The following is an 18,001-nucleotide window of genomic DNA, read 5'->3' on the forward strand; positions in this document are numbered from 1 at the left end:
CCCCCTTTTTTTTTTTTTTTTTTTTTTCATTTGACTATTTTGTAATAATAAATAATACCGATTATAAATTAAAAGGAAAAGAAAAAAAGAAAAAAGTGATAAAGACAATGGCTTTACTTCCTACTCTTGCTCTCGCTCTGAGTTCATACTCACACTTGTACTGTTGTTGTTCACATCCCCACTTTCAACTTTAATTCAAAAGCTCATCCTTTTCTTTTCATTTTCCATTCCATTCCCTTCCACCCTCCCCCTCCCTCCCTTTGTCTTTTCTTTCTTTCCCCCTTTCCTATCTTCTTTTCCACCACCCTCCTGCATTTTCCTTCTCAAAACCCTAGATTTTCAATCAAATCTAGGGTTTCATCGCTCTTTCACTCTCCTCTCCTTCTTCAACTTCCTCTCCTTTTCCTCCCTTCTCATCTCTTCCTCCTCATTTCTCTGCATTTCTCGTCTTAGTCCCACTGTTTCTCTCTCTTCTGCTCAAACCCATTTCGGTTTCACCTTCGTTTTCTTTTAATGCCTTTTCTTTCTTCTTTCTCTCCTTTTTTTATTTTTTATTTTTTTTTATTTCTGTCTCTCTTAAGTTTAATTTCTCGTTCTGGGTCTGTCTTGCACTTCTCCCTCTCTTGTTAAACCCCTGCTAAACCCTTTTCTTTCATTCATTTCGTAGTCTTCTGGGAGTTTGAAAATTTCCACATTTTTCTTCACATGTTCTCTTCTACTTCTAACGAGGGTGTCTTGTAAAAACAGCTCTTGTTCAGTCAATACCTGTTGCTTGAACTTTTCGACTGGAATTCTTCCCTCTTCTGTTATGGTTAGAGATTTGGGTTTGAAGTTTTCTGAAAACACTTCTGGAGAAAAGCATTTTCTTTGTTGTTAAGACCACACGAGTCTTTCTTCTGTGAGGCTATTCTTGCAAGTAAATGAATGGATGGGAGGGACGGCATGGCATTGTCTGGCGGCTCTGCTTCTTACTACATACATAGGGGAGGAGGGGTTGGTGGCTCTGGATCAGGGCTGCCATCGGCTGGATCACATGCCTCCCCTGTATTCCGGCCAATGGCTAACCAGGGTGTTTTGTCCCACTCAAATCTCAGAGGCAACTCGGTTGGACCAACGTATGCTGTTGAGCCATCTCATTCCAATTACCTTCGTGGGATTAGTATGAATGTCTCACCTGGAGTGAACTCTGGTGAACCTGTAAAGAAAAAGAGGGGGAGGCCAAGGAAATATGCTCCGGATGGGCCGGTCTCATTGGGTCTGTCTCCCATGTCTGCTGGTTCTAAGCTCACTCCAGGCTCGAATTCCTCAACCCCGAGACAACGAAGAGGGCGGCCGCCTGGCTCTGGAAGGAAACAGCAATTAGCTCTCCTTGGTAGATTTTACTTCGTTTTTCTGATTTAGTTTCAATGTGCATGCTTGTTCAACTAGTTAAGCATTCTACCTGTCCAGCATGGCCATTGTTTAATGCAAGTCATCATGTACTGTTCATTTTTAGTTTGCCAAAACGTTTATATTGTCTCTTAAACATGTCAGAGAAGGCTATGGTCATGATTATTCACTTCTACTCGTGTTCTGTCAGGTGAGTGGATGAACAATTCAGCTGGACTAGCTTTTGCTCCACATGTCATTCACGTTGGAGCTGGAGAAGTATGCTATAACCTTTTAATACTTCAAACAACTAATTTCAAGTGTATTATGTGTTCAGTTATAGCCCTTTTCAAAATAGTTCTTTTGTAAATATGGAATGAGATCTGATGCATAATGGCGTAGCTTCAAGTGTTTCTTTATTAGATATTAATTTGAGTTCCTTGAAATATGCAGCCATGAAAGTAGCTGAAAATAGTTATTCTTCCATGTAAAAGGAAAACCTTATTTTCATTACCTTGGTTTCTTTAGGTTGCAATATTTACAGGCGGGGAACACAGCATGTTAAATTTCCATTCTCTCCCACTCCCCATTCCAAGAAAAAAGGAAGGAAATTAAGCATTTGAATTAGTATCTTTGTTTCCAGGATATTGTAGATAAAGTATTGTCGTTTGCACAGCAGAGGCCAAGGGCTGTTTGCATCATGTCGGGCAATGGTACCGTTTCTTCTGTTACACTGCGTCAGCCTGCATCTACTGGCGTGAGCGTCACATATGAGGTTTAAGAATTATTTTATTTGATTTTACTTATTCTCTTCACGATAAATCACATCACTTTGATGCCTCTATACAACAATATATGAATCTTGCAATTTTTTCATAGGTCTGCATATGAGATTACTTATTCAGTTATTCTTTTGTATGATGTTTCGTCCCTATTAATGAAACGTTGTTTCTTACAAAAAGATGACTTTGGACTGCCTTTTTGTCTCATTTTGTTTCCAACTTTGAATTTCTTTTCTATCATCAATAGGAATACTGTCATCAACTACAGTAAGACCAAAAAACTCCCATAGAATAATGTAGAGTAATTGCAATTTCTGCCTTGACCATAAGCATAGGATCTGAATTTTGCTCTCAGTGATTCAATTAGTTTGCCATTTTCCAACTTCGACACAAGTACGATCATGTTGGACTATGACTGTGGTCGAATAGTGAACAATCTTAAAATAAGGGAACTAACTTTTTGATAGATGATTATACCTTTTGGGCTCATAAATCTATAAAACCCATCTAAAGACTTCTCTTTATTTGTGTAAACGTTTCTATATCTCTAAAACCAAATGTTTCATTATACAACCTAAATTTTGGTACGCCAATGTAATCTTTCCATCTCAAAGGAAGGTGAATAAGGATTTCTCCCATCATTGTCCGACCATTCTGAACTTGAACTAAGGACAACCTGAACGCCTCCAAAAATCTCTCCCAATTCTTTAGGGTGGAAGGCAGCTAAGGCAATGTGGTGGATTTAAACTCAATTTTAGTTTTAGCAGGTTCTGGCATAGTGGTGGATTCATTGAGTTGGTCGTCTATGTCGCTTGTTTCGTTATGTGGAGTGATTACTTCTTGGTGCCAGAGTGGGAGTGATTATTGTATTATTTCATTGTAAACAGTAACTGCCATTTTGTTGTTGGCTAACGGTGATGTTCCTCTCAGTGTCCTTAGCTAACAATATTTAAGATGATGCAACAATGTTATTTTCCTTGTTATGAAACATGTTTGGGTTTTGCAGGGTCATTTCCACATATTGTGTTTGACTGGTTCTTACTTGGTGGCTGAAGATGGTGGTCCTCGAAATAGGACGGGCGGTATTAGTGTTTCCCTCTCTAGTCCTGATGGTCATGTCATTGGTGGTGGAGTTGCCGTTCTTACAGCGGCTGGCCCTGTTCAGGTACATCCCATTGAATTATCAAGGCAACATGGCCTTGCCAGTGAACTAGATTACATGTTGCTATAATTTTGGCTCGATAATAATTTGCATCTGCAAAATCCCTATCATGGTGAAGCCTCAAGTTATTTAATTATCAAACTTATTCTCTTGCAGGTAGTTGCTTGTAGCTTTGTTTATGGTGCAAAAATCAAGAATAAGCAGGTCGCTGGTCTGAGAAGCAATGACGGTTCCGAAAATGATCATCATGATAATTTGGTTTCGCCGTCGAGTGCCCCATCTGCTCAAACATACAATCCTTCTGCAATTGGTGTCTGGCCTGGTTCCCGTTCAGTCGATGTGAGAAACCCTCATACTGGAATCGATTTGACACGAGGATGATGAAATATTGCAACAGACACATGTTCATTTTGTACATATGTGTTGTTGTAAATGAACCAAACCTTGTGAGGACTACCTTTCATTGTGTCAAGACTTCTTTTCGCAGCGGTTAACAGATTCGATGCTAACATGGTATGTAGCAAGAGGCTTCATTTCAAGTTTCTCAAGTCAATGTTGATTTTATTGGACAGAGTTTCTGGTTTTTGCGGGTAGTATTTCAGGGCAGCTGTAGCAGGAGGGAGAAGCATGTTTGTCTGAGCAGAAATTTTCCATCTAATGAAAATTTTAGGGAGCCATAGGATATTATGTTGTGTTCTAAGATGTAATTTTAAGTTATACATCAGAGTTTCTCATTTCAATTTCCTTTTCAAGGGCTTCTACTTAAGATGAAAAGAATTATATGGTGGTGTTGGTTAGAATCAAAACTGGAATGGAATAGGAATTAGAATTTTGTTCAACTATTTGTATTTTGATCCTTTCAATATGTTTATCTGAAATTCTATAGACTACAGGTCAATCATGTATGATCTTCAATAATACATATCATAAATCCAGGAATTTCAGACATTTCAACCATCCACTACAAGTTTTAAACTAAAAAATCATCAATATAGTAACAAGCGCAAGACCTGTTATGAGTATCCACGGGGACAATTACAGATTTCGAAGTTCATCTCCATCGAGCAGCATTCTGATGATACGGACGTGCATGTGGTATGATTCAGAGCTCATGAGATACCCAACAGCTTCTTGACATCATGCTGCAGCAGCAGAATCAAGAGGCTAAAGTTATAACGATTCTCCTGTCTGATAAAATCTAAGACTTTCTGATGTAAAGAAAGTTGTCAGTTGCAGGTTTACCTCAATGCTGAGAGGTGATGTTGTGGGGTAAAAACGATCAACTACTTGGCCATCCTTGTTGATCAGAAACTTGGCAAAATTCCACTGAATATCGTCCCCAAATATCCCCCATTTGCCCAATTTCAAGAACTTGTAGAGTGGAGCAGAATTGTTTCCATTTACTTCAATCTAATACAAAGAAAATAGGATAAATTTATACTTATATAGTAACATAAAGTTTTCCCAGTAATATTCTACTTGCCTTGTCAAAAATTGGAAATTCTGATTTGAAACGACTGCAAACAAAATCTTTGATCTCCTCGTTATTTCCCGGTTCCTCATCGCCAAACTGATTACATGGAAATACCAGTATTTCCAAACCTGCAATATCCTCAACCAAAAAGCAAACTAAGCTACGGTACTAGAAGCCATCATTCTCGCTAGAAATGGAAATACTCCACATAAGGCCAGCTATTCCAGGGCTAAAGGGCTAAAGACAAGGTAGTAATGTATTGAGTTAATAGCTGTGAGATCCCACATCGGTTGGGATTAGAACAATGCATTCTTTATAAGGGTGTAGAAACCTGTTGGTAGCTGTGAGATCCCACATTGGTTGGGGAGGAGAACGAAACACTTTTTATAAGGGTGTGGAAACCTCTCCCTAGTAGACGCATTTTTAAAATCTTGAGAAAAAGCTCAAAAGGAAAAATCCAAAGATGACAATATCCGCTAAAGTGGGCCTAGATGGAAAGAGAGTTATAATTGAGAGATTGTATACCAACACTAAACAGCTTTCTTCTCAGCTAAACAATAATAAGAAAGGGAATAGGAATCAACAGAGAATTATTCAATAGAAGAAACAAAACAAAAACAAAAGCAACAAGAACATACTAAGTAAGCGATAATTCACGAAGACGGTGATAATTGGCAAACCTTGTTCCTTGTATTTCTCGTATAGTTGGTTCAACTCCACGTAATTCGAATTTGTCATCCCACTGTTGCGAGGGACAAAAAAGAAAATCAAAAACACTCTCAGGGAAAAGTGGTAAATAATAGGACCAACCCACATTGATGTTAAACTATCTCTCTTTGAAATACCCAATGTAAGACCGAAATAAATGTTTCAAACCAAAGCTCAAACAGATGCAGATATCGAAAGTAAAAGAGAGAGAGTACCATTTCGAAGCAACATTGACAATGAGTAGAACTTTACCCTTGTATATGCTAAGGTTGACATCATTTCCCTGTGCATCCTGCAAACAAGCCCACAAAAATGTTTCTGAAATTCATGCCAATATCAAAAGCAATAAAGTTTTTCCTATGAATAGAACACAAAAGCGAAGAAGCTGGACTAGGTATACCTACAAACAGAAACAAGTTAAAACAACAATAAAACATCCGATTCAAAAAGATGCATTCAGCGGTAACAAGACCCCCTTTCATTCATACAGAACGAAGATCCACAAATTGAGACCTGCTTTTTGCCAAATTTTGCCTCGATCCCTCAATTCTTCGTTAATCTAATAAAACATCAGAATTGGGGTAAAATAAGTCCCTAATGCCCACCCGTCGTTTGTAAGTATAAGTTCGCATAGAAACTCAAAACACACCATTGTTCTTTTGCAGCAGATAAGTTTAGACAACCGTTAATTTGAATCGCCACCGATTCGTATGGAAATACGAGTGAACTTCTCTCCGAGTATTGCAACAATAAGCACACAAAGTGAGGGGAAAACGGCGGAAAACACATGAATAAGGAGTTAAAGAACGAGAATAAACCTTCAGAGTGAAGTCGTAAATGGATTCTGGGTGGTTCGATGGTTGGGTCGCCATGGTAAGATCAAAGATGAAGTTCAGCGAGCAACAGAGCAGAGCTTCAATCGAAAGCAAAGAATTAGCGATTATAGAAGAGTGAACTGACAATAAGCTGGAATTTAAATTAGAATCAAGATTAAAAAAACGCTTCGTCGTGAAATTTCATTAATTAACAATTTAGTTTTTTTCCTAGTCAACGGTAATTTAAAATTATAAAGAAAAAACAAAATAAAATAGGCTAAATGGATACTTAAGCTTCTCATTCGTGATTTAATCTCTTAAGTACTAATTTTTAAAATTGAATTTCTTATCACTCAATTTTTAATTATGAGTTTAGTGTTATTAATTAGAAGAATGGAGCATAATATTTTATTTAGCAGTTTCTATAAACTAATGGCAAGCATGAAGCTTGCCTACACGAATTCTTCTAGAGAAATGTTTTATAAATACATGTCTCACAAAGCTCTCCAAATTATTGAAATAAAAATAAATAAATCAGATTACCATTTTAGCCTCAATTATGTATGCAAACAAATTTTGATCTTCCTATAATTAAATGTAATAAATACAAATTAGAACAAGAAAGCATCTAATTAAATGTAATCAAATACAAATTAGAAGAAAGGATGTGTTAGAATAAAATATGTTTATAAATAAAATAAAAATTCATTTTAGAACAGAAGATATTTTTAAATTTTAGCCTTCCAAGAGAGCTTTCCTGTAAACAACAATATAAATAAATAAAATATTCAGGATAAAGCAGTTTTAGATAAATCCTGTCGTGATATTAATGTAATCAATTTTCTTTTTCCAAGAAATTACATTTGAGCAAGCAAAACCCAACATAAGAACAGCTACATTTGGTTGGGATCAATGTCCCCAGACAAAGTGTCAACAGTTACATTAAAGCTTAAGAAACTTATTACATAATTTTCAACTTACAGTCTCCTAAGTACATGGAAGATTCAGAAAGCACATACAAATCAGAGCAAATACACAGCAGCTTTATTCAAGTTTCTAATCAAAACACAAAGAAAGGCAGCCTTCAGATGTTTTCTAAGCAACTCCCAACAGCTTCTTCACATCCTTCTGCAAAAACACAGCCATCCCCCAGTTCAAATTTTGACATAACTAATTGAAATTATTCGGGCTAGAGACGACCTCCCCCTTCTAACCCTTTTAACTAGGTAAGCTATGCTCAAGTTTAGATTTTCGATTAAAAGATATGTGTGTGTGTGTATAAAGTTCGATTTACGAAGAACTATTGGATTTACCTCAATGCTGAGGGGGGAAGTTGTTGGGGCATAACGATCAACTACGTGCCCATCTTTGTCCACCAAGAACTTGGAGAAGTTCCACTTAACGGCATCTCCGAAGAGCCCACCTTTGCTCGACTTCAAGAACTTGTACAGAGGAGCGGCGTCGTTTCCATTCACATCCACCTACACGAACAAGAAATTGAGCTTGGAAATGCTTAGCTTCGCAGTTCTATAGTCTCAAAAGTGTATAATAAATAAGCAAGCCTTCAGCATAAATCTAACCTTGTCAAAAATAGGGTACTCAGCCTTAAAACGAGTGCAAGCAAACTGCACAATCTCTTCGTTGGTTCCTGGCTCCTGGCTTCCAAATTGGTTGCAGGGAAATGCAAGAATCTCAAGTCCTGTAAATAGAAAACCAGTGTTAATCATAAATATGAACTTGATGGATGAATTGAAGCTGAAGAGAAGAAGAATAGAAGGATGTTTAGAACAAACCTTGGCCCTTATATTTTTCATATAGTTGACTCAGTTCAGTGTAATTCGAATTAGTCAAGCCACTGCAGTTTATCAAAAACTGACTATTAAAAAGAAAGCAAAACGATAGCAAAATAGCTACCCATAAATTTAATAATGGATAATTATGATTTCCTAAACTATAAATAATAGTTCAATCATAGGAATCTAATATGGACATAATTCTATAAATCATGGTTAGAGAGATTTTTCTCTTCGAAAACAGAGCGGACTGTTCATTATCATGATTATAAATGCACTCGAAGTCATAATTCTACCATTTGGACTACACAGACAGCTTAAGTTATCAACAATAGCAGGAAACCGACATGACACAATATCATCAACTCAAACACTTGAACAAAATTTCATTATCAAAGAGGGAAGACCAGCTCAAAAACTTTCAAAACAAAATTGTAAGATCTCTAATGTTTTTGCGGCAGAGGAGTTAGCAATAACTGTGTACATTACCATTGTGAGGCAACATTGACAATCAAGAGGACCTTTCCTTTGTAAATGCTGAGGTCAACATCATTTCCTCTAGCATCCTGTAAACAGAGGTAGATACCGTTAAAAGTGAAATATGGCGCCATTCACAAGCAGTTCATACGAGTTTTAAAACAAGCCAACAAATTAATAACATGCCCAGGAAGCAAATAAAAAAGAAACGGAGTCCCCCAACTTAATTATAGATCCAATGGAAAATCATAAACGGAAAGAACACTTTCTCACAACAAGCTGCATACTAAATGATACCGTACGCGCACAATTCTCTAAAAAGGAGATGAAATTATTCGAAAGTTTGATTATAAGTACTCTCTAGAAAAATCAAGAAAGAATAAAACCATTTCCCCTAAATTCCAAATTTTCATGACTCAAAATCAGACCCGATCTATAAACAAAACAAACTCATGCAAACATGAAAAAGGCACAAGAAATCCAACCTTAACGGTGAAGTCATGGACTGAAGTCTGGGACGGGGTAGCCATAGTATGATCCAACCGAATCGAAAACAAGCCGAGACGCGAAGAACCTGACTTAATCGGTGAAACGAAACGAGTTACGGAAGAACACTGCGTACTATGCAATAGGGTTTGCTTCGAATCGGGCAAGATTCGGTTATCGAAAACCAAAGATGAAGATACAGATCGAACGCTGGAGAAATTTCTTCTGAGAAGATAGCGTATTGAAACAGCGAACATGAAGGATGGAAGTAGATGAACAAATGGGCCTGATTATATATAGCGGTAGCTGGGCCCACAAGCCTGTTCAAATTTCGAGGAGACGCGTTTGACACGTGTGACAATATAGTCTTACCACGTGGCTGTTTGAAATAATTGTAATTCAATGAGAATTTCAAACTCTTATTTCATAAATATCTTGATAATATTTTCGTTTTATAATATAATATACACATCATTGAACTATTATTCCTTTCATTTGAATATCAATTTCATCAAGCTTTTTTGGTCTCTTGTACTTCTTCAACATCAAAGAACTGCATACCACACTAACAGAAGAAGCAGCCATGGCAGCTCCGGCGATCCACGGTGGTAGCCGAAACCGTGTCGAAGGGAACAAGACGCCTGCGGCGATCGGAATGGCAAGAAGATTATAACCAAGAGCCCAAATGTAATTGAGGCGAATTCTAGCAAAGGTTCTCCTTGAAAGATGAATGGCAGTTATAACATCTTGCAAGTCATTTTTCATTAGAACAATGTCTGCTGCCTCAATGGCAATGTCCGTGCCAGCTCCGATCGCCATCCCGACATCGGCTGCTACAAGGGCGGGCGAGTCATTGATCCCGTCTCCCACCATTGCCACTGTGTGCCCCGCCGTCTGAAGATTCTTCACTTCCTCTGCTTTCTGCTGAGGCTTGGCCTCTGCAATGACCGTTTCTATTCCAACTTCTTTGGCAATGGAATTTGCAGTCCCCCAATTGTCACCTGTTACCATTATGCTCTTGACTTCCATAGATTTGAGAATGGAGATCACTTCTTTGGCTCCTGGTTTCAATGGATCCGACACCACGATAACTCCCGACACCGTTCTATCTACGGCCACCAAAACCGTGGTTTTCGCCATACCTTCGGCATCGACAAGGAAGCTCTCCGTTTCCCCAAGAATTTCTATGCCATTGTTCATCATCAAGCTCTCGTTTCCAACCACAACTTTCTTGTTCCTTACAATGGCTTCCACTCCATGTCCAGGAATGGATATGAACTCTTGAGCTTCTGGCCAAATGGGGTTATGTTCTTCCTTGAATTGCTTAGCATATTCAACAATGGCCTTGGCTATTGGATGCTCACTGTTCACCTGATCAACAAACATCAAGAAAAAGACCATTTGAGTTACGAGAGTTTTGAAATTTTGAAGCTTTTTTCGATTGCAAAACCAAACCTCAGTAGCAGCAGTGAGTTCAAGCAGTTCTTCAAGTACTATAGTGTCCATTAGTTTGACATTTACAACCACTGGCTTTCCTATTGTTAGCGTTCCTGTCTTATCAAACGCAATGCAGCTGACCTGCAAGGTATCATTAGACCAAAAGAATTATAGGGAAGATTTGAAGAAAGGGTGTGTTCTTGATGTCGATGTGTATAAGTATGTACCTTATGTGCAAATTCTAAAGCTTGGCCACCTTTGATTAGTACACCTTGAGATGCACCGACACCGGTCCCGACCATCACAGCCGTCGGGGTGGCAAGGCCAAGAGCACAAGGGCAAGCTATGACCATAACAGAAATCCCAAATTGGAGAGCTAGTTCAAAACTGTCCATTGAAGAAGGCAACCAGGACTTAGGATACAAATGCAACTTTCCAGCTAAAAACCAGGCAATCCAAGTGAGAAAAGAAAGCAAAATTACCTGCAAAAGTGTACAGAAAACACTGTTAGAGATAACAAAAATCAAGCACAAAACAAAAAACAGTAGACAAATAGGAATGATAGCACCAACCAGAGGCACAAAATACTTGGAGATATAGTCTGCAAGTTTCTGAATAGGAGCTTTCGCCAACTGAGACGATTCGACGAGTCGAACGATTTGCGCTAGAGAACTCTCTGATCCGACATGCGTTGCCTTAATATGCAACACTCCATTCTCATTCATAGTTCCTCCTATCACCTTGTCGCCTGTCCTTTTCGCTACCGGTTTCGCTTCTCCGGTAATCATACTCTCATTGACATGACTTTCGCCCCAGACGACAATGCCATCGGAAGCTACTTTCGCACCAGGCGTAATCTTAATAACATCATTCTTCTGAATCAGCTCACTGCTGATTTCTACTTCACTGATCACATTTCCATGGCCATCTAGAGTCAAGAGCGTCGCGGTCTCGGGCGCCAAGTGCTTAAGCTTAGCAATGGCCTCAGAGGTCTTTCCTTTAGCTAGAATCTCCAAATACTTACCAAGTAGAATGAAAGTGATCAGCATTGAGCTAGTCTCAAAGAAATCTGTCCCATCAAAAGCAGGGGAAGTAGCTGATCTTAGAACTATATAAACAGAATAGAAATAAGCTGCATTTGTTCCCAAAGTGATCAATACATCCATATTGGCAGAACCACAGCGCAAAGCTTTGTATGATCCAATGTAGAATCTTGAACCTATGATGAACTGCACAGGAGTGGACAAATTCCACTTGATAAGATGTCCAACATTCATCATATTGACTACTTTGATATCCAAAATCTGCTTGATTCCAGGTATATACATAAACACCATGGATGTTAAGAAAACAGGAACAGAAAGAGCTGAGCTCCATAAGAAGTACTTATAATGCTGTTTAATTTCTTTCTCCTTACGATTTTCTCGTCCCACTTTTTCGGGATATATCGTGGCCTTGAGATGCTCGGATTTGATCGACTCAATGACTTCAATGAAAGTTCTTGGTCCTGTTATATCAGGCTTGTAAGATATGGTAACTTTGGTCAATCCCATGTCAATATCGACATCTTCGATTCCGACGACCGATTCGAGTGATTCTTTAACTTTTGTCGATGAGTTTTCGTTATCCATGCCATCGATCTTGAGCTCAATCTTGCTAACGTGTTCGCCAATGGTTATAAGTAAGGCATCAAAGCCAATGTCTTGTATGGCTACAATGAACTGAGTGGAGTTAACGACCTTTGGATCATAGTGAACTTCTGCTTCCCCTTTGAAGAGAGCAATGTGAGTCTTTTGGACGCCGTACATTTCTTCCAAAACTGATTCTACCATGGAAGAGCAAGAATTGCAGCCCATCCCATTTACTCGGATTCGACATACTTCTCTCGATCGATGATCGGCGCTGTCCTTCGATATCGTAGCTTGAAATCCAGCATTTTCAATTGCTTTAACTATTGAATCTTCCTGTTACAAATACATACAACAAATTTCCAATTTTCTAAACATTTTTAATTTATTAATTTTTTTTTTTAATAAAAAAAACACATACCTCATCTAAAATTACTAAATAAACTATACTATACATACTTTAAATTATTAATTTTTTTTCAAGATACTTATTGAAAATCAATTTTGTTAGAACATTATTTACATATTAAAATGAGTTTAGCACGTATTTTGTCTTTTAAAAGCTATAAAAAAAAAAAAAAAAAGTAGAGTAGTTTTAATTAAATTTTATAATTTTGAGGATTTGAAAGCTATTACTCTCTATCAAATAAAATTTATGTCAAAACCTAAGCACACGTGGAAAAATAACATAATATACCTAATTTATATATATAATTTACAATTTCTTAATTCTAACTAAAAATTCCAGATCAAAATGACTCACGTTATTCTAAAACTATCTATAAGGAAAAAAAATGTTAAATTATTAAAAAATATGTCACCTTTTTAGTAAAATTTTAAAGCTATCTATAAAAAAAAAAATTAATGCAAGCTTCTTAATTATTCTATGTTGTTTTATGTCACATTAAATCGTCTTTATTCAAATATTTTAATGAAATTATGGTACAAAGAGAATTTTTTAAGATGTTTGTAAAAAGTCAAAAGATTAATATTAGTCGTTTAAAAGAAGAGTGGCATCATAAACAAATAGTAAAATTAAAGAATATTTTATAGAGATATATATTTTAAAGGAATAATTATTTTTTTTACATATTTTTTAAAATATTTTTTTATATTAAATTATACCTAACAATAAATTTAAATTAAATTTATAAAGATATCCCTGAGCAGATAGTATTTAAACTTGCACTCATCCAATAACTATATTTTTCAATTTTTTTCTCTCAAATTTCAACCTCAAATCAATTAGAGAAATCAGATTCATAAAACTATGCAGTAATCTCAAAGTGAAGTTGATAAACCCTAGAAAAAAGGTATTCTAATGGATTAAGAATCAAATATCAAAAACTGCAAAAGAGAGATCGGCTTACGTCGATGAGATTGGGGAGATAGCGGATTTGAGCCCTATCGTTCAAGAAATCGATAGCGACATCGAGAATGCCTGGAAGATGTTTGATGGAATTCTCTACTGAAACAGCGCAAGCAGAGCAAGTCATGCCGGAAACACAAAGCACCACCTTCGCTTCCGCTACCTCTCTCGTCCTCGCCGCCGTCTCGTCATTGTCAATTGTCGCTACATTATTCGCGTTCTCCTGATTCGTTGCCGCCGGCGAGCGTTTCCGCCGCGGCAACTTCAGCATTTTGATCGAAACTGCGGCGGCAATTCGATTGAAATAATTGAAGCACTTTCTCTTGGAGTTGCAGAGCTTTTTATTTGCAACACAGAGTTAAGTGAACGCCATAACGATGCAACCTTTTTAGTTAACAATTTGTCGTTTATATATATATTCGGAATAAACTTTATTTATTTATTTTTCTAAATGGAGAATAAGAATATAAAAGGCTAAATTGGATAATTAAAGGGATAATGAAATAAATAAGAAATAAATAAATAAATGCATGAGTGGAATCTTTAATACAAATCCACCTTCTATCTTTCCAAGAAAGTGATTTTTCTTTTTGGCGTAAATAAGTTAAAAATAAAATAAATAAAAATAATCCAAACAAATTCCCTTTTCACATTTTTGTAGAGACCTATACTCAATTAATATATTTATCTATTTTAACCTAACACTGTCACATGGTTCATTTTTAACTAGGGTTAAGCTATAGTGGTTAATTAGTCGCTAAATGCTCGTTGATTAAAAAAAATATTTAATTCAATCGAAATTAGGTATTATGAAATAATGATTAATTATATAATATGCTTTTTGCAAAGTGCTCCACCAAAGGTTTAATCCGCTTTAATTGGATAATCCAAATTGCATTATAAGTGGGTATTTTTAGTCCTTAGTTTGTGACTTCTCATTTAATAATTTTAATAAAGTTTTGGGCTTTAAGATTATTGGTGTGAGGGTGTGGTGGAGATGGTGGCCACGTTCTATGCACCATTTTAAATCATGGCCATCGTATAAAATGTAATATTATTTTATTGTGTTTCAATAAATTAAATAATATTTTATATTTATTATGATTTGGTATATTCAATGAGTGTTCGATCTCTCTTAATCTTCTGAATATTTTTTCTTTTTAAAGTATAGTATTTGAATGAGAATTATTATTATTATTATTATAAAAAAAATTTGTTCTCATTTTTCTCCATTTTTTTAATTTTTTTTATGACTAATTTTATCATTTTAGAAATATGACATTATTTTAATTTTTCCCCTCGAGTGGAACTTTCAAATTGATATTTAAAAAATAAATAAATAATCATTTTTTGAGTATGAAATGGTTGGACAATTATAATAGGTAAAATTTTGATAGAAAGTAGGTTTCTTAGTGTTAGGATCTCACAACAACACATAGATAAACACAAAGGACAGGAGGATAGAGAAATGCAACTAAAATATTGGCTAAAAGTTTTGTATTAATAACTACAAATATATAAGAGAATACATCGAATACATAAAGTACATTTTCAAATATCGACTCGATATATATATATAGTTTAGCTTACTATCTTTACTAGATATAATTATCTACCATATGTTGCTGGATATAGTTTTTTACTATACATGGTTATTTATTATTTATGATAATTTATTTTATATGTCATTTAATATATATAGTTTGACTAAGGTATAAATAAGCATCCTGCTCCATAACCTAACGGTAAGCAATACATATTAATTTTTTTTTTTTTTTAAAAAAAACTTTTTATTAAGCAACTTACCACCTTCCAATTTATATCATCATTTTAATATATGATTTTTCTTATAAAAAAAATTCTTAATCAATACATGACAAGAGATGTCTAGGGGCAGGAACCGGTCTTTTTCGTTCCCATTCTCACGGCCTATTTTATTTTGGTAGGAATCGAGGCAAAATGCACGTAATTTTATATGCAAGAGATGGTAATTTTTTTTTAAAAATAATTATTTTAAACCATTTTTAGTAAAATAAATTGTAAAAATATCCCGGTGAAGATCAAACTTGTTAACCGTAAAGTAACTTTTATCCGTTAAGCGACAACCCTTTCACTTGACACCATCAGATCACTAAGGCTGACTTTCGTCCCTACTCGATGGATGGGTCTTGCGATCAAGCTCCCTTCTATCTTTGCACTCGAGGACCAATCTCCATTTGACGCCTCCGTTACCTTTTGAGAGGTCTACGCCACATAAAAATTATATACTTGAGACTGTACTTGGTCCGTAGGCCCTAAGACAAGGTTAAAATTATAGCTTTAGAGGTGCCTTGTTTGTGTGTTAAAAGAATGTTATACCAAGGGACACCTGTAATTTGCTCACTTTTTTCCTGCTTCCATCAGCATTTAATATATTATTGTAAATATTTTGGACAGTTTTATAAATAAATATTTATGGTTAGCTGTAAAGCCCAAAAAAGAATGGGTTAATATTGGAAATACTTTCCCTAATTAGCCCAAAATAAAGCCCATGGACCAAAAGCCCAATAAAATTATATAGAGCCCTAATTTTCTTTCAATAAAACCCTAAATTTCCGTTGACCCTAAAACCCCTCCAACATCAACTTCTTCTCATGGCTTCGCCGGATTCTGATACTCTCTCTTCCAGAGTTCGTCGGGAAACGGCGGAGAAAGCCGTCGAATCCCTCCTACAATGGCGAAGTTCCAAACGAGAGAAGCCCCAACTTCTGGACCAGGAGGATTTTTTATACCTCGTCGTTACTCTCAAGAAAATCCCTCCAAAAGGTCGTACAAACCCTTACAAAATCCCTCTTCCCCATCCTCTTCGTTCTGAATCGTCTGAACTCTGCCTCATAATCGACGATAGAACCAAGTCCAATCTTACCAAAGATGACGCCAGGAAGAAAACCCAGTCGGAAAACATCCCGATTTCGAAGGTCATCAAGCTGTCGAAGCTTAAATCCGATTACCGCCCCTTTGAAGCTAAACGGAAGCTCTGTGAATCGTACGATATGTTTTTCGCCGATGATCGGGTTATTCCAATGCTGCCGAGTCTGTTGGGGAAGCACTTTTTCAAGAAGAAAAAAATTCCAGTGCCGTTGAATTTGAGGCATAAGAATTGGAAAGAACAGATCGAGAAGAGCTGTTCGTCGGCTTTGTTGTATTTGAGGAGAGGGACTTGTAGTGTGGTGAAAGTGGCGAAGACGTCAATGGAAGTTGAAGAGATCGTGAATAATGTGATTGCGGCGATTGATGGGATTGCAGAGATTGTGCCTAAGAAATGGAGCAATGTGCAATCATTTCATTTGAAGGTCCTGGAATCTATTGCATTGCCACTTTACCAAACAGTGCCGGAGTTGAAAATGAAGATTGAGTCGGCCGTGAGGGGTAAAGAAGAGGAAACAAACAAAGAAGTAGCAGATGCAGGTAAGGGTCCTACTCCTATAAAGGTCTCCAACAAAAAGGAGAAGAAGTTGGGCAAGAAGAAGGGGAGGATACAAGAAGTTCGTTATATGGACAGTAATGGCTTAAAGCTATCTGAAGAACAAGATGAACAGGACAGTGATGTTGATGAGGTTAGTGAGAATATCGAAAAGGGTAAGAAACGGAGTAGAGTAAAGAAAGCGAAGGAAGAGCTTCAAAGTGAGATGAATGTCGAGAAAACATCGAAGAAGAATGGAGATGAAGAATCCAGTGGGAAGAAGGTGAAAAAGACAAAGAAGTTCAAAGCGCTGAAATGATTTGATCTGTCTCTTCTTCTTCTTCTTCATGGGATTTGTTCCTGATACAAGTATGCAAATTTTGAGTATCTCTAATCATTTTCCATTTTTTTTTTCATTAGGTTCGGAAAATGAAGTGATTGATTTATATGTGTAATGGGTGTTAGTTGTTAAAAGAAATTCTATAAAGCTTGATGCGTGCTGTTTACCTGGTGATAAAATCATTTGAGGACTCAATAAAGGAACCTTTAGTTGTTTCTAGAGCTTAATTCAATTATTGTACGTGACTGAACGACAAAGTAGGAGGCCGAGAAGCCATAATAATTATATGGCTTTATTCAATTCTGGATGGCCATCCAATTTCTTTACGAATTCAATGCACCTTTTCGCCCACAGTTTTTGAAATTCGATTTTCCCTTTCTCACCCTTTTTACGTTATTGTTCTTTTATGCAACAGAAGATTGATTCCTCGCAAATATATTTGTAAAAGATAAAGAGGAAAGACTTAGAAACTATAGTTTTTTTTTGTTTTAAAAAAGTTAAAATATAAACTGAGGTAAAGAGAGACAAAATGTAGACAATAAAAATGGAAAAACTAAATTTTTATCATAATTTATTAACTAGAAAATCAATATCGACCACTTTTGTTGAATAAAAACTATATATTTTTTTATTAGTTTAGATGCTGACTAAGCCACGTCAATCTCTTTCTCTTCTTAATATTTAACTAAAAAACAGAGACAAATATTTCTCAAGCTTACG

At 36.3% G+C, this 18,001-nt stretch overlaps 5 protein-coding genes across 5 annotated transcripts; 2 read left to right on the forward strand and 3 right to left on the reverse strand.

Annotated features, from left to right (window-relative positions):
* The first annotated feature begins 760 nt into the window (after positions 1-760).
* LOC111491139 (AT-hook motif nuclear-localized protein 5-like) lies at positions 761-4,151 on the forward strand. The gene is made up of 5 exons (XM_023139907.1): positions 761-1,372; positions 1,580-1,647; positions 2,012-2,143; positions 3,157-3,315; positions 3,469-4,151. The coding sequence occupies exons 1-5, from the start codon at positions 925-927 to the stop codon at positions 3,691-3,693; spliced, it is 1,032 nt and encodes a 343-aa protein (XP_022995675.1). The 5' UTR covers positions 761-924; the 3' UTR covers positions 3,694-4,151.
* A 60-nt stretch (positions 4,152-4,211) lies between these two features.
* LOC111491141 (probable glutathione peroxidase 8) lies at positions 4,212-6,469 on the reverse strand. The gene is made up of 6 exons (XM_023139908.1): positions 6,313-6,469; positions 5,710-5,786; positions 5,467-5,528; positions 4,796-4,914; positions 4,555-4,722; positions 4,212-4,454 (listed from the first exon to the last, which is right to left on the reverse strand). Exons 1-6 carry the CDS (start codon positions 6,364-6,366, stop codon positions 4,422-4,424), a joined length of 513 nt encoding a protein of 170 aa, XP_022995676.1. The 5' UTR covers positions 6,367-6,469; the 3' UTR covers positions 4,212-4,421.
* A 661-nt stretch (positions 6,470-7,130) lies between these two features.
* LOC111491098 (probable phospholipid hydroperoxide glutathione peroxidase) lies at positions 7,131-9,347 on the reverse strand. Its single transcript, XM_023139846.1, has 6 exons — positions 9,065-9,347; positions 8,592-8,668; positions 8,103-8,164; positions 7,890-8,008; positions 7,623-7,790; positions 7,131-7,437 (listed from the first exon to the last, which is right to left on the reverse strand). Exons 1-6 carry the CDS (start codon positions 9,320-9,322, stop codon positions 7,405-7,407), a joined length of 717 nt encoding a protein of 238 aa, XP_022995614.1. The 5' UTR covers positions 9,323-9,347; the 3' UTR covers positions 7,131-7,404.
* Positions 9,348-9,463: 116 nt separating this feature from the next.
* On the reverse strand, positions 9,464-13,869 carry LOC111491097 (probable copper-transporting ATPase HMA5). The gene is made up of 5 exons (XM_023139845.1): positions 13,501-13,869; positions 11,075-12,466; positions 10,730-10,984; positions 10,521-10,643; positions 9,464-10,436 (listed from the first exon to the last, which is right to left on the reverse strand). Exons 1-5 carry the CDS (start codon positions 13,768-13,770, stop codon positions 9,537-9,539), a joined length of 2,940 nt encoding a protein of 979 aa, XP_022995613.1. The 5' UTR covers positions 13,771-13,869; the 3' UTR covers positions 9,464-9,536.
* Positions 13,870-15,976: 2,107 nt separating this feature from the next.
* LOC111491456 (ribosomal L1 domain-containing protein 1-like) lies at positions 15,977-17,640 on the forward strand. Its single transcript, XM_023140376.1, has one exon. It carries the CDS (start codon positions 16,133-16,135, stop codon positions 17,258-17,260), a length of 1,128 nt encoding a protein of 375 aa, XP_022996144.1. The 5' UTR covers positions 15,977-16,132; the 3' UTR covers positions 17,261-17,640.
* Positions 17,641-18,001: the final 361 nt, after the last annotated feature.

Source organism: Cucurbita maxima, unplaced genomic scaffold (assembly GCF_002738345.1).
Source record: "Cucurbita maxima cultivar Rimu unplaced genomic scaffold, Cmax_1.0 Cma_Scf00016, whole genome shotgun sequence".
Classification (NCBI taxonomy): domain Eukaryota; kingdom Viridiplantae; phylum Streptophyta; class Magnoliopsida; order Cucurbitales; family Cucurbitaceae; genus Cucurbita; species Cucurbita maxima.

Bases quoted from the DNA above. Each gene is read 5' to 3' on its own strand.
- LOC111491098 (XM_023139846.1), bottom strand. From the start codon at position 9,322: ATGTTCGCTGTTTCAATACGCTATCTTCTCAGAAGAAATTTCTCCAGC. The intron at 8,669-9,064 runs GTTGGATTTCTT...CTCTGTTTACAG, and splicing joins TCCATGACTTCACCGTTAAG to GATGCTAGAGGAAATGATGT. The intron at 8,009-8,102 runs GTTTGTTCTAAA...TTCTATTTACAG, and splicing joins TGAAAAATATAAGGGCCAAG to GACTTGAGATTCTTGCATTT.
- LOC111491097 (XM_023139845.1), bottom strand. From the start codon at position 13,770: ATGCTGAAGTTGCCGCGGCGGAAACGCTCGCCGGCGGCAACGAATCAG. The intron at 12,467-13,500 runs GTAAGCCGATCT...TATTTGTAACAG, and splicing joins ATCTCCCCAATCTCATCGAC to GAAGATTCAATAGTTAAAGC. The intron at 10,437-10,520 runs GTTTGGTTTTGC...TTTGTTGATCAG, and splicing joins AACTCACTGCTGCTACTGAG to GTGAACAGTGAGCATCCAAT.
- LOC111491139 (XM_023139907.1), top strand. From the start codon at position 925: ATGGATGGGAGGGACGGCATGGCATTGTCTGGCGGCTCTGCTTCTTAC. The intron at 1,648-2,011 runs GTATGCTATAAC...CTTTGTTTCCAG, and splicing joins TTCACGTTGGAGCTGGAGAA to GATATTGTAGATAAAGTATT. The intron at 3,316-3,468 runs GTACATCCCATT...ATTCTCTTGCAG, and splicing joins CAGCGGCTGGCCCTGTTCAG to GTAGTTGCTTGTAGCTTTGT.
- LOC111491456 (XM_023140376.1), top strand. From the start codon at position 16,133: ATGGCTTCGCCGGATTCTGATACTCTCTCTTCCAGAGTTCGTCGGGAA.
- LOC111491141 (XM_023139908.1), bottom strand. From the start codon at position 6,366: ATGGCGACCCAACCATCGAACCACCCAGAATCCATTTACGACTTCACT. The intron at 5,787-6,312 runs GTTTATTCTCGT...GCTTGTTTGCAG, and splicing joins TTTACGACTTCACTCTGAAG to GATGCACAGGGAAATGATGT. The intron at 4,723-4,795 runs GCAAGTAGAATA...TCTTTGTATTAG, and splicing joins AATTTCCAATTTTTGACAAG to ATTGAAGTAAATGGAAACAA.